The sequence below is a fragment of the Myotis myotis genome, unplaced genomic scaffold (genome assembly GCF_014108235.1).
Source record: "Myotis myotis isolate mMyoMyo1 unplaced genomic scaffold, mMyoMyo1.p scaffold_m19_p_2, whole genome shotgun sequence".
NCBI classification, from domain to species: domain Eukaryota; kingdom Metazoa; phylum Chordata; class Mammalia; order Chiroptera; family Vespertilionidae; genus Myotis; species Myotis myotis.
This window is the reverse complement of record NW_023416324.1, coordinates 10,629,530-10,643,120: the sequence shown is the minus strand read 5'-3', so window position 1 is coordinate 10,643,120 and position 13,591 is coordinate 10,629,530. Positions and strand designations below refer to the sequence as shown.

The 13,591-nt window shown below is 50.9% G+C and overlaps 1 protein-coding gene across 1 annotated transcript; it reads right to left on the bottom strand.

Annotated features, from left to right (window-relative positions):
* Window positions 1-7,665: 7,665 nt before the first annotated feature.
* On the bottom strand, window positions 7,666-12,802 carry PLA2G5 (phospholipase A2 group V). The gene is made up of 4 exons (XM_036347683.1): window positions 12,763-12,802; window positions 11,070-11,214; window positions 8,726-8,832; window positions 7,666-7,801 (listed from the first exon to the last, which is right to left on the bottom strand). Exons 1-4 carry the CDS (start codon window positions 12,800-12,802, stop codon window positions 7,677-7,679), a joined length of 417 nt encoding a protein of 138 aa, XP_036203576.1. The 3' UTR covers window positions 7,666-7,676.
* Window positions 12,803-13,591: the final 789 nt, after the last annotated feature.

The window sequence follows — 13,591 nt, the reverse complement described above, 5'->3', positions numbered from 1 at the left end:
AAAAGATCATTCTGATAAGACAAGATCTTGGTCCCTAGGCTGATTATCTTTTACAATCTCCTGTTAACCGCAGATAAATAATCCAAGAAAACTTGGTTGTTTTAGCAGAGAGAAAACCACATGCTAGTTTTGCATCAGTGTACTTTTGATATCAAAGTTAAGTTTTAAAAGAACGTATAAATAAATCTATTCAATCTTCGCCAGTTTGACCGCACAAGTAGCTGCCAGATGTCTTCAAATCCATCTGAATGGATGAATATCTAGTCTGTTTTCAATGCGCCTTTTTCCTTTTTAGCCTCAGTAGCTTTTGGGGGTCCCTGAGGCCCTTCAGAGCCCCAGAGAGGGGAAAGGGATTTGAATATTCAAGTGACCAAGGGGCTGGAGAGGGCAGGGAAAAGGTCTAACAGAGGTGGACAGAGGGATGGAGAAGGTCCTATCAAAGCATTCAAGGGAACTAAAGCGGTAAGAAGGGGAGATGGGAAGGAAAGTTCTCAGAAGAGCCAGTTTGGGGACATCCCAAGTTTCCCAAAGAGGCCATGGAGATTCCGTATTATCCTTGGGAAAGTCATGCCACCTAGAAAGAAAGCAGACAGAGTTGGCGAAGCAGACAGTCATCAGGGGTTGGAGAAGGGAGTTTCCAGTGCACCGAGAGCTCCTTTCTTCTTAATTAGCCTGAACCTTGTCCACGGAAGCACTTGAGACTCTAACCAGACTGGCCTCATACAAACACAGATGCCTCAGGCTCTACCCTAGCTTCTAGAGCAGCGGTCGTCAACCTTTCAGACCTCACGGACCACCAGTTGGCGACCGCTGTTCTAGAGCCGTGATGGCGAACCTATGGCACGCGTGTCTGAGGTGACACGCGAACTCATTTTTTTGGTTGATTTTCTTTGTTAAATGGCATTTAAATATATAAAATAAATATCAAAAATATAAATCTTTGTTTCACTATGGTTGCCAATATCAAAAAATTTCTATATGTGACACGGCACCAGAGTTAAGTTAGGGTTTTTCAAAATGCTGACACGCCGAGCTCAAAAGGTTCGCCATCACTGCTCTAGAGTCTACTCAGTCCTCACCGCGCTGCAGGCTCAGGAGCCTGCTCATCAGTGGCCCCTGAGCTAGGGGTCAGGAGTGAAGACAAAGGCGTCCAAGGCACACACCTAGGGCCCTGGGTGAGAGGTCCAGGGGCCCAGCCATGAACTGGGTCCTGCCGGGGCCTCGCTCACGTAACTGCTAAGAAAACCAGAGCTGGCCCTGGCCGTGTGGCTCCGTTGGTTGGGCGTTGCCCCTGCACTGAAAGGTTGAGGGTTCAATTTCTGGTCGGGACATAATTGCAGGCTGGGGGGGCTTGCCAAAGGCAGCCAGCCCTGTTCCACTCTCACATCGATGTTTATCTCTCTCCCGCTCCCTCCCATTCTCTCTCTAAAAATCAATTAAAAAATATATTTAAAAAAAAAAAAAAACCCACAGAGCTGGACAGTAGCTTAATGAAGAAAAGCAGATTTTTAACCAACAATGATTGCATCAGGGGGGAAGAGACCTCAGTCTGGGATGGGGCTTATTTCCAAATACAGCAGGGACAAGGGGGCATTTATAGCCAGGGAGCAGGCTGGGGGTCCGTGGATGGAAAATTACTAAGAGGAAACGTCATGGGTTCAGGGGGGTTCATGCTCACTAACTGCACAGGATTCCTGCTGCAGGCAGGCCAGGCGCAGACGCCACCTGGGATGGTGAGGATGAGGAATTTGATCAGATATCCAGGGTGGGGGATTCTCCGGAAACTGGCTGAACAAGATTCTTGCTCTGAAGGACAAGACCCAACGAAGGCCCAGTCAAAAACAAAAAACAAAAAAAGAGCTCAAAGGCCCTGACTGAAGTTTGGTCAAGGACATTTTGTCAATTACAAAGGCTTGGTTTAAAAGGCAGACGGCTGAGTAACACATTTTAAGAAAATGCCCTATCATAAAATATTAAAAATGTTATAAATACATTTTTAATTAAAAGAGGAAGTTACAAAATGTGCACATTTTGGATGAGGACGGTGATGTATAATTTTGTATTTATCAGGAGGACACACCTCTTACACTCCCCCCCCCCCCCACTCCCCACCCTATGGTGCACCGTCTCAAATATAGAAATGTGTGAAATGAGGGCCATGACCACAGGTTGGCCTAGTCCCTGGGGACATCATTGGGTTGTACCAGTGGATATCCTATATAATAAAAGCCCAGCGACCGAAACAGCAGAAAGACCAGAATGACCAGAGACCAGTATAACCATGGCCCCGCACCCCAGCCGGCCCCACCCACCAGCAGGGACCCTCACCCCAATCAGGGCCGTGGCCAGCCTGCAAATCGCCCGTGGCCCCTCACCCCAGCAGGCCCCACCCCTCAGCGGGGACCCCCACCCCGATCTGGGGCCCCCATCAGAACAGGCCAGCCGGCCCCCACCAGTGCACTGGGACTCTATCCTATATAATAAAAAGGTAATATACAAATTGACCCTAATGGCAGAATAGCCAGAATGACTGCTTGACCAGTCACTATGAGGTGCACTGACCACCTTTTGGTCCCTTTCCCTGGCCTGCAGGCTCCAATCGCCCGATGATAAATGGGGAACTGGGGGTGGGTGGCGGGGGATGCCGGCAGTGCCAGGCCAAGGCCCCCACCACGCTGGTTGCCCCACACACAGAGGGTGACCCACAGTGGGTGCGGGCCCAGTGAACGGGCGGGAACGGCGGACATCTCGGTCCCTTCCCCTGGCCGTCAGGCTCCGATCACCCGATGGTGAACGGGAACCAGGGGTGGGTGGCGGTAGGGGACAGGGCTGGCTGTAGGCAGCTGGGGAAGATGGCCCTGATCGCAGGCCAGGCCTAGGGACCATACCTGTGCATGAATTTCGTGCACCGGGCCTCTATTATGAGTATAAGTAAGCTTTGCTAACCTTTTGTGATGCATATAGCCTCCCAATGTCCCCACACCTGACAGCTGTCTACAACGCCCACAGAGCTTGTTTACAAATACAGATTTCCGGCCCTGGCCTGGTTGCTCAGTGGATTGGAGTGCTGGCCAGTATACCAAAAGGTTGTGGCTTCAATTCCCAGTCAGGGCACATACCTAGGTTGTGGGTTTCATCTTTAGTCAGGGCAAGAACTGGAGGCAACTGATCAATGTTTCTCTCCCACATCGATGTTTCTCTCTCTCTCTCTCTCTCAAAAAATCAATAGAAACATATCCTCATGTAAGGGTTAAAAACAAACAGACTCCTGGTCCCCAGAGCAGAGGTTCCTATTGGGCGTGGGGATGTGTGTTTAACAGCAGGTAGTTCCAAAGCAGCCCACCTACCTGGCAGGCCCTCGGGGACCTTTGGGATGTATCAGGTTCTACCTGTGCAGAGCTCTCCCCCTCCCCTGGGACTAAATTCCTAACCCTTTCGGTCCCAGTGAAGAATGCCGATGACACTGGGAAGTTGTGCTCTCTGAGCTGGGGTCCCGAGGTCCCCCTGTATTGGCAGATGGGGCCTGAGATGTGTGATCTGGTCCTTTATGTGCAGCACATCCGGTCCTCTGTGCTCGCTGTGATGGAGATGGAGTACCGTGGTCCAGACAGACCCCAGGAGAATCTGTCGGGGAGCCTGGCCCGCAGCGTCAGCCCACCACCATCCTGGCTGGACAGTAGCCTCCTGGTTCAACTCAAAACTCCTTTATCAGATATCCCATCCTCAGCATTCTGGAGTGCTGTCTACTGTGTCTGTCTCCCTCCCTATACTGAGCTTGTTGAGGAAGAAATTTATACTTTGTGGTTATTGTTCAATCTCCATATCCCCAGGACCCAGCCAGGTGCTCCATCAATGTGTGTTGAAGGACTGATGGTGGGTGTTTCAGTGAATGAATGACGGGTACTATCTGGGAGCCCGGAGAGGAATGATGACCTCTGCTGGGGAAGACGTCACCTGGAACAGGTGTCACCTGGAGGTAGCATTTGAGCCTGGCCTTGGTGGATAAGAGGGATTTAGCTAGTGGGGGGGTGGAGGGGTAGGGGGGGGGGTGCGAGTAGTTGGATGGGCATTCCAGGCTCAGGGAACCACGAGGCCTCTGAACGGGCTGTGACACCTGCTTGCCCTGGGCTCGGTTTGGGTCTCCCCACAGGTGCTGCTGCTCCCTCCTGAGAGCTCGCCAATGCTCCCCAAATAGGACCACTGCCACCCCAGTGTTACCTCTGGCCACATCCAGTGTGGTAAGTGCTTCACAGGCAGCCTGGGAAGAGTGGGAATAAAAGGGGTCAACTTCTGTCCTGGACACTGACCTTGGCCCTCAGGGCTTATGTTTAGGGCCAACCACTTGGAGCCAAAACTCTTGGGCTTCGGTTTCATGGTTCTCTCCAAGGGCAGGTACCATTTATTGTGTGCCTACTGTGTGCCAGCCACTATAATGGGTCATTTGTGTGCACAGTATCATCAAATATTTCCAACAACCTAGGGAGGGAGGTGTTATTAGCCCATTTGATAGCTGAGGAGGTTTCTAGGAGGTGGTAGGGTTGTTGAGGTTCCTGGGGCGGGGGGGGGGGCTCTTGCTATCTGGGTCATGTGTGAGTGGGATGGTCACTCTGCCTAAGCAGGCGTGAGCACTCTAGTTTCCTTCCCAGGCTGGTATGAGTCCCGGGAACAAGTGCCAGAAGCAGATCTGCAAGGTGACCAGAGCTGTCCTTGTGTCTGCAGCAGCATCTGGGCACATGCAATGGCTGGAAGCTCATTTTCAGGAGCAAGACATGGAGCATGCCCACACCCCCTTTTGGATAATAGGGCACTGAGTTGTCTCCCCTGGCCCCCCTGAGGATGCCGCCTAGCATGGCAGTCTAATGGGGTGCCCATCCCTTCATCCAGCACAAACCCAGACCAGGGAGACATCCATGACTGGGAGGCCAAAGGGTGAGCCCAGCGCTTGTCCAGACCGCCCCACCACAAAAGTCAAAATGCCATGACCCCTGTATTGCCTGCTCAGCTCCTCAGTTGCTGTTCCCGGGAGGGTCTGTGAAGTCTTTGAGGGCAGGGACTGCTCATTTGTGCATTCAATCACTCAGTCTCTCAACAAACACAGGTTGAGCACCTGCTATGCGGCAAGCATGCTGTTGGGCCCCGGGGAGCCTGTGTATCAACCATGGTTTGGTTGGAGCAGCAGAACTACTAAGGGATGCCTATGTATGAAATAAGGGATTTTTTTTTTTTATGGAGATTTTACTTTCCAGGATTGTGGGAGCCAGTAAAGCAATCTGTGTGAGGCTATTTCTTTCTTTCTTTCTTTTTTAAAAATATATTTTTACTAGAGGCCCAGTGCACAAAATTCGTGCATGGGTAGGGACCCTAGCAGCTGCCGGCTGCCAGCCAGGGCCTCCCTTCCCCCGACTGCCAGCCATCACGTGGCTTTCATCATTTCTGCAGGAGCTGTTCACAGCCCTGAGGTGGATCCAGGGCAGTGGGCCTGGAGGACCTCAGTGGGGTCCCCTCCACTGAAGATGCAGCGCAGAGCCCCAGCCAGACTCCCAGGAGGCAGTGGGAGCAGAGAAGGAAGGGAGCTAGTTCCCAGGTGGAATCAGGGGGTGCTCCTGGGAAGCCCCAGTGTGGCTGAGTCCCTGAGCCACTCCAGGTTCCATTTTCTCTCTGTGTGGGCTGGAGTTGAAGACAGTGGTTTAGAACCAGCATCTGCGGTCTGTGTGCTGTGTGACTTCAGGAAAGTCTCCTAACCTCTCTGAGCCTCAATGTCCTGGCAGGTAAAAGAAGGTTCTCCATGGACCCTTCCAGCTCAAACCCACGTCAGCTTGTAATGTCGCTTTCATAACCTCACAGCCTCCCTCGTCCACAGATGCCTCCGGGCACATGTCTGAATCCTGAATCTCTGAGCTAGGATGCCCCAGGGAAAAGGGCCTGTTTACAGCCCCTTCCTGCAGAACTTACCAGCAAGACACTACCTTGCCTGCCACCTGGCCCTGAGGGAAGGGAGAAGCCTGGGCTGAGTCTCTCCATCATCCAGAATACTGCGATTGAAGAGAAATGGCATTAAGGGTGAAGCTCCCCATCTCCCCCATATACCTGTTTAAAAATGGATTCAGGATAGAGCATCAGCCTGCGAACTGAAAGGTCCCAGGTTCGATTCTGGTCAAGGGCACATGCCTGGGTTGTGGGCTCAATCCCCAGTAGGGGACTTGCAGGAGGCAGCCAATCCATGATTCTCTCTCATCATGGATGTTTCTATCTCTCTCTCCCTCTCCCTTTCTTCTCTGAAATCAATTTTTTTAAAAAAAATTTCTTAAAATGGATTCAGGAAATGGCTTTGATCAAAAAAAAATTTTTATGAGCAAATTGGATACTTGAGCCCCATTTTCTGTATGATGTTGTCAAATATAGACATGAGACTATATCACACTTTTCTGAAACACCAGTTACATTTTAGGGTAATCAAGAAATCAAATTTTATTTAGAAAATGTTGAACATTGGCGCTTTTTAAATATAGATCCCATTTATCATGTGGCTATTTTGGGGTTTGTCAGTGGAAAGGAGCCAAAGGTCTTTTCTTGGGCGGGACTCTCCTTTGTTTTAAAATATGTCCTTTCTTCCTGCTGTCTCAGTATTCATTTACAAATACTAGATGAGCTGGGGCTCTCAATGGCCTTACTTGGTAAAAATAAACCCCATAGCTGAACCCTATGTAAGAAAACGTTCTGCTCTGTGAAATCCCAGCATCTCAACATCTCTATGTCAGCATCAAGGTGGCTTCGGGCTTCCCAATTTACATCGCAAGAAACATTACGGTTTCTTTTTTAAAAAAAAGGCATTGTCAGAGCCCGGCCAGTGTGGCTCAGTTGGTTGAGCGTCGGTCGGTTGGTGCACCGAAAGGTGGCTGGTTGGGGCGCATGCCCAGGCTCGATCTCTGGTCGGGGTGTGTGCAGGAGGCAGCCTATTGCTTCTCTCTCACATCGATGTAGCTGGAATTTGAACATGGCCCTCTGACCTGGAAGCCCAGGCTGGCATAACTGTCAATCACCTTCTCTCCACCCCCTCAAGGAAAAATGAGACCCAATGCTTGGCTCCAGGGGGCCCTCAAGATTTGAGGAGATGAACCCCAAAGAAGGCTTGACACTCATCTCAGAAAACCTTCTACTTACTGATCCACACCTTCTGTCTCTGAGAGAATGTGGTTAACTTTGCGCGTAGTGGCCCAGTGGCAGCGAGAGAGGCACAGGCAATCCCCGCAGCAGAGGGATATGCCTGCGTGGAGTGTATTAGTCTTCAGGAGAAATGCTATTTAATATACACATGGCAGATTTATGGAGTCAATTTCGCTTCTCCTTGAGTACAATTCTCTAGAGGGAGGCAGAAACCGGAAATGCATCCCAGGAAAGCGTTCCTCCTGGAGACGGGGCACTGTCTTCAGAGGCGAGGACGACTGGCCTGGCCTTAGGAGTGAGCCGGGAACCTTGACTTGGTCAGGTCCTATGACCAGCCGCTCTCTGGGGATTGTCTGGAGGGTGAGGAGTGGCTACAGGCTCCTCCAAGCCCAGTGGACCATCAGGAAAGAACCAGGAGCCAGACCTGGGAGCCCTCTCAGCAGCACCAGTGAGTCCCGTGTGGCAGGAGAAGGGGGCAGAAGCCATGGTCTGGCGGCGCTCTCCGCGGGCCGCTAGGTGCAGAGGAAGTTGGGGAAGTATTGGTAGCCAGGGTTGTAGCTCTTCAGGTTTCTCCTCAGGCAGTAGGCGAGCTTCCGGTCGCAGGAGCAGAGCTTCATCTGGCAGGGGGACCCCCGCTCTGCAAACAGGACCCCAAATGCGGAATGAGGAAGATGCCCTCTACGGACATCGACTCCCAGGCTTGCTTCAGTCAGGACTTGCTTCTAGACCAGGGGTGGGCAAACTTTTTGACTAGAGGGCCACAATGGGTTCTTAAACTGGACCGGAGGGCCGGAACCAAAGCATGGATGGAGTGTTTGTGTGAACTAATATAAATTCAAAGTAAACATCATTACATCAAAGGGTACGGTCTTTTTTTTTCAATAGTTTTATTCATTTCAAACGGGCCGGATCCGGCCCACGGGCCGTAGTTTGCTCACGGCTGTTCTAGACTGAGCAGACCCCCCTCCCCCCCTCGCCATCTGCTTCCTGTTCTGATGGAGCGCTCAGTCTGATGAGGGAGGCACAGCGTCTATCCCGGGGGGAGGCATCATCTGATGGAAAAGGCCCAGCTGTCCGGGGTGAGGTTTCAGCCTAAGGAGACCCAGCTGCTGCCCTCCGGGAGCCCCAGTCCATCAAGGACACACATCCCCGCAGTCTGATGGCGGAGACAGCTCCTGCCCTGGAGGAACCCCAGTTCTCATAGCGACACCATCTCCAGACTTAGCTTTGAACTCAGAGGGACCTGAACTTGGATCCCAACTCTAGCTGTACGAACTGGCAAGCCTTTGTGTTTCAGTTTCCTCCTCTGTAAAATGGAGAGACTAAACCTACTCACAGGGTATTTTCAGGGAGCAAGTAAAGGGAAGTGTGCAAACATTTGGCACCTACTGAATACTCAATCTAAGACATCAGCTACAGCTGCAATATTCTTGCCCCTCTTCTTCCCAGTTCTCTCCCCCTCCCCCAAGATATAGGCTGGCTGACCTCTAGGGGCAGCTGAACTCAGGGCCAGAAGAGACCCAGGCTCCTCCAGTGGCCTGAATGGGAAGCCCAGCCTTACCACAGGTGACCAGGCCCCGTGAGACACTGTATTGGTAGGACTGTGTCCGGATGTGGCAGCCTTTCTCCTCCAGCAGCCCATAGCAGTGGTCATGTATCCAACAGCACCTGTCAATGCAACACACTTAGATCCTGAGTGGAAGGGGCATGCCATTTAAGCGGAGGCCACATCGGTGGGTGTGGTCTGGCAGAGAAAGAATCTCATAAGAATATGCCCTTCTTCTAGGGCTGCCCGCCATTGGCTAGCAGCTCACTGACCTGTGTTTTCCTCCTAAGCTCATGGTGAGACTACATTTCCCAATCTCCCTTGCAGGTACAAGTAGTCACATGACTAGGTTCCAGCCAGAGGAATGTGAGCAGAAGTGATGTACACCGCTTTCAGACCTACCCATAAAAACCTCACACGCCATCCTCCACTCTCTTTCTTTCTCCACCTCAGCTGAATGAAGGTGATCCAGCCTGGGACTCTGAGGCCACCGGGAATAGCAGAGCCACAAGATGGAAGGGACCTGGGTCCCAAAATCAACCTGTTTGATTGAACTGTTATAAGCTCAAAAAATAAACTTCCAGTATGCTAGGGGTAGCAGGTTTCATTAAAATGTTTTACTTACAAAAAAGTTGAGAAATTGTACACAGTGTTCCCATTTACCCCACATCCAGTTTCTTCTATTAGTAACATCTTATATTAATATGATACATGTGTTAGAACAAACCAATGTTAACTGATTACTAAATACTAATATATAATTATTGATTCATTAAATTGTAAAAAGTTCCCAGCTTTTTCAGATCTCCTTAGTTTTTACGTAAGGTCCTTTTATGTTCCAGAATCCCCACGGGACCCCACATGACATTGAGTCGTCACGTCTCTGTAGGCTCCTCTTGACCCAGGGCAGTTTCTCACGCTTTCCTTGTTTTCGATGACCTTGACAGTGTTGAGGAGTACTGCTCAAGTATTTTGCAGGATGCCCTACTATTGGGTTTCTCTGACATTTGTCTCATGTTATGTGTTTCTCTTTTTTGCTCTAATTGTCCCACCTTTGGCCATGGGGAGCTCTTTCGGTCGGTTCCTGTGCTCTTTGGCATTTCCATCAATGTGGCGTCTGTTTGGGGTTTGTTTTGTCTGGTTTTGTTTGAGCACTTCCTTACCTTCTGATTTATAAGAAGCTCCAGGCTCATCCTGTATATTTCCCGCACTAGTCCTAGCATCAGCCATTTCTCTAAGGAGTCTTGGTTCCTGGGAGAGTGATATTAGAAACCAGACCTGGACACTAGGTGTTGCTTATTGCTACTGAGAGGTTGTTTCTTGTAGGTCCTCTCAGCTGATAGAATACATATATATATATATATATATATATATGTGTGTGTCTATATTAATCCCATGTATATACACGTATACATATTTCTATATATAACCATTTGCATCTGTATTAAGCTAAACTCGAGTTCATATTGATGTCTCCAACTCTAAACCACCACCACATAGGTCATTCTAGCTTCCTGTCCTTGCTTGTCTGCAAACTCCCCTCCGGCAGCGAGGAACTCGGCTCCAATCATCTGCCATCCATGCCCTGAATTGCCTCACCCCATCATACATGTCTAGCAGTCTCAGAATAGTTAACCCAGCAGGTGGCATTTTCCAAAGAATAATCTCTCCCCTCCCCCCTGTTCTGGAACTTCTATACTTGCCAATCAAGATGTGAGAACTAGATCCCCTCCCTCTTAAAGCCATTATGACTGCCTCAGCCAAAAAGAAGGACCAGCCTGAAATTCCCAAGGCTTAGTCATAAAAATGCTATACTCTTTTGTCTTGCAGTCTTGGGACACTCACTCTTAGAACCCAGGGGTCACCGTGCTGTGAGGGAGTCCAAACAATCTTGGAGAGGCCTGGGTGGGAGGAACTGAGACCCCCAGCCCCAGCCCAGCCCCATCTGAGCTCCCAGCCAGCAGCCAGCGACCACGTGCCAGCTATCGGAGTGCACCATCTGGATGATGCCTCACCCAGCCTCAGTCAAGGTGCCCAAGCTGAAGCTGGGTGGCACAGAGACAGGCCACCCCACCAAGCCCTGCCCAAATGGCAGATTCTTAACAAATCAATGGTCATCGTCGCTTTAAGCCACTACACTTTAGGATGGTTGTCACGTAGCAACAGACCATCTGACACATTAGGCCACTGAGATTTGGAGAGTTGCTAGATGTAGCGTGGGCAAGTCAGCTAGCCTCTCTGGCACTCAGCTTTCTTATCTATAAAATGGTGCTTCAATTCCAGAAGTGACATGGGACTAGAGGAGGTCGTGTGGGTGCAGAGCCTGGAGCATGAAGGGCAGTCATGATAATCAGCTCACCAATCAGTAACATCCTTGGGGGTCCCTCGACCGCCCCAGCCACAGTAACAGCCGTAGAAGCCATAGTTCATCAGGGCGTTCTTCCCCGTCACCTTCTCAATCATGGACTTCAGTTCTAGCAGGCCGCCTGACACAGCGGGCACACCTGAAAGACAGCCCCGGTTTCCCAGCATACTCCAGCCTCTCTCCCACCCCGGGGCTTAGAGGGGCCCAGGTGTCTCTTTCTCTTCCTCCCCATCAATGGGAGAGGGACAAGGAAGGTGAGGGCAAGCAGCATAGAGAAGTGGTTACATGGCTGGACTTGGGGAATGAGCAGGCCTGGGTCCAAAACACAACCCCTGCTGACTCACAGTATGATGCCGCATAGGCCTCTTATCTCTCAGACCTCGTGTTCCTCGGTTCCCTAAAACGAGTGCCTGCCTCTGGGAGTTGTCATGAGGGTTACACTAAGGTAAAGGCTGTAAATTTCCAGCACTGTGGCAGATACATACTCAGGGGCCAAGAAACATTAGGTATAAGTCATACGGTATCATCTGAAGCTGGCTAATGGGCTCTTCCTTTATCTCCTAACAATACACACCTTCTCCTCCCACTAACACCATCCTATATAATAAAAGCCTAATATGCTAAGTGTCAGGTTGTCCGGTCGGCCATTCAATCAATCAAAATGTAATATGTTAATGATATGCTAAGGCTGCTCAACCACTCGCTATGATGTGCACTGACCACCAAGGGGCAGACACTTCGACCTGTAGGTTAGCTTGCTGCTGGGGTCTGGCCAATCGGGACTGAGTGAGATGAGCCAGACACGCCCTGGAGCCCTTCTGCAGTCCCTCCCCGGCTGGCCAACCTCCCGTGTCCTTCCCCGGCCCTGATTGTGCACTAGTGGGGTCCCTCGGCCTGGCCTGCACCCTCTCACAATCTGGGCTGAGGGAACACACACACACACACACACACACACACACACACCCCAAGTGCATGAATTTCGTGCACCAGGCCTCTAGTTAAGAACGTAAGAATCTTCAAGCAGGGTGGGCCCCTTGGAGCTCTCTGAAGCCAGCTCCCTCATCATGCAGATTGGGAAACTGAGGCCTAGAGGGAAAAGGTGGCTTGTGCAGGGGTACACAGTGAGCCAGAGGCTCAAGGCCTCGCGCTCCTACTGCAGTCTCCAGGGATTCAGAGACATCAAAAAGCAGGCAGCCTGATGGGGGCTGAGGAGAAGCTCGAGACAGACCCCCGACTCCAGGCTATGCAGTTACCTCCTGCTGGGAGGTGGCAGCCGGTGGGCTGCACACAAAACCTGGACAGGCCTGAGCAGAGGGTGGCCAGGAATCCTGGGGTGGGAGGTGCTTTTTTTTTACTTTGTTGTGTTTTATCCCCCGCTTTATTTTCTTTTGTTTTCCATCAAACAAGCAAACAAAAAATCTGCCTCCTGCATTTACAAACCATGTAGTGTCCCTGGAGCACAACCCTAACTCATTACCCACTAGATCCTGCCACAGACCTGCTGTCATGAATGAGAAAACAGAGTCTGGGAGAGGCAAAGGCTTCTGCTGACGTCTACACAGTACATGCAGAGCCCAGATGCACAGTTAAGTCTCTACAGCCTCAAAAACTAGTCTCCTTGCCACTACCCTGTTGTTCCTAGAGGTCTGAGGGTCACAAGATCAAAGGTCAGGGGGCCAGGACTTACTGCAAGCCAGGAACCAAGCCAGTGTGAGGATCCCCTTCATCTCTGAAGTTCTAGAAAAGAAAACATATCCCATGACATACTTATCAGGAGATGTCCCCACAGCCCATTCAAACTCTGCCCCTGGCTTCCCACCAAGCCCTACCCTCTCACGCTAGTCAATACACGGGCAACCCAGTGAGAAAAGATGAGGCAAACACTTCAAGGAGTTGATCTAAAGGGTCCCTAGGGGCAGAGGGCCATATTGTCCCCAACAGAGACAGGGGAGAGCTGTCCCACCACAAATGCACCTGACCACAAATGCCCCCACTCAATTGCCCCTTCTGCAGAAAATGGCTAAAAGTAACCAGAGGAAGAGGTGGGATTCTTTAATGGATGGGGATTTGATGGCACAAGTCAGGGGCAGGAATTGGCACACCCAGACAGGGCCCTGGGTGGAGGATGTCAGGATCTGGCAGGGAGAAAAGCAGCCCCTAGCAAGGGAGAGGCTGGTGCAGGGCCGGGAGGGCACAGGGACACTGATGGCTTTAAGTCCTAGCATCCTTTCTTCTGGTGGTGCTGAGGGCCGATTCAAGGACGTCTTCTGTGCTGGTGATTTGAGGACAGAAGCTGGGAGGGCTCACCCCTCTCCCAGCACTGCGGACAGTGCCCAGCCCGAAGCAGGGGCTCAGGAATGAAGCAAGAGCACCCCTTATATGACGTGGCTCTCAGGCCTCCTCAGGGCTTTTGTGGATCCCAAGCCCTTTTGTCTTCATAGTCCCCTTCCTCAAAAAAAAGTCCTTTTTTAAAATTATATTTTACAACCGAGTTGCTATAAAAATAAATACAATCC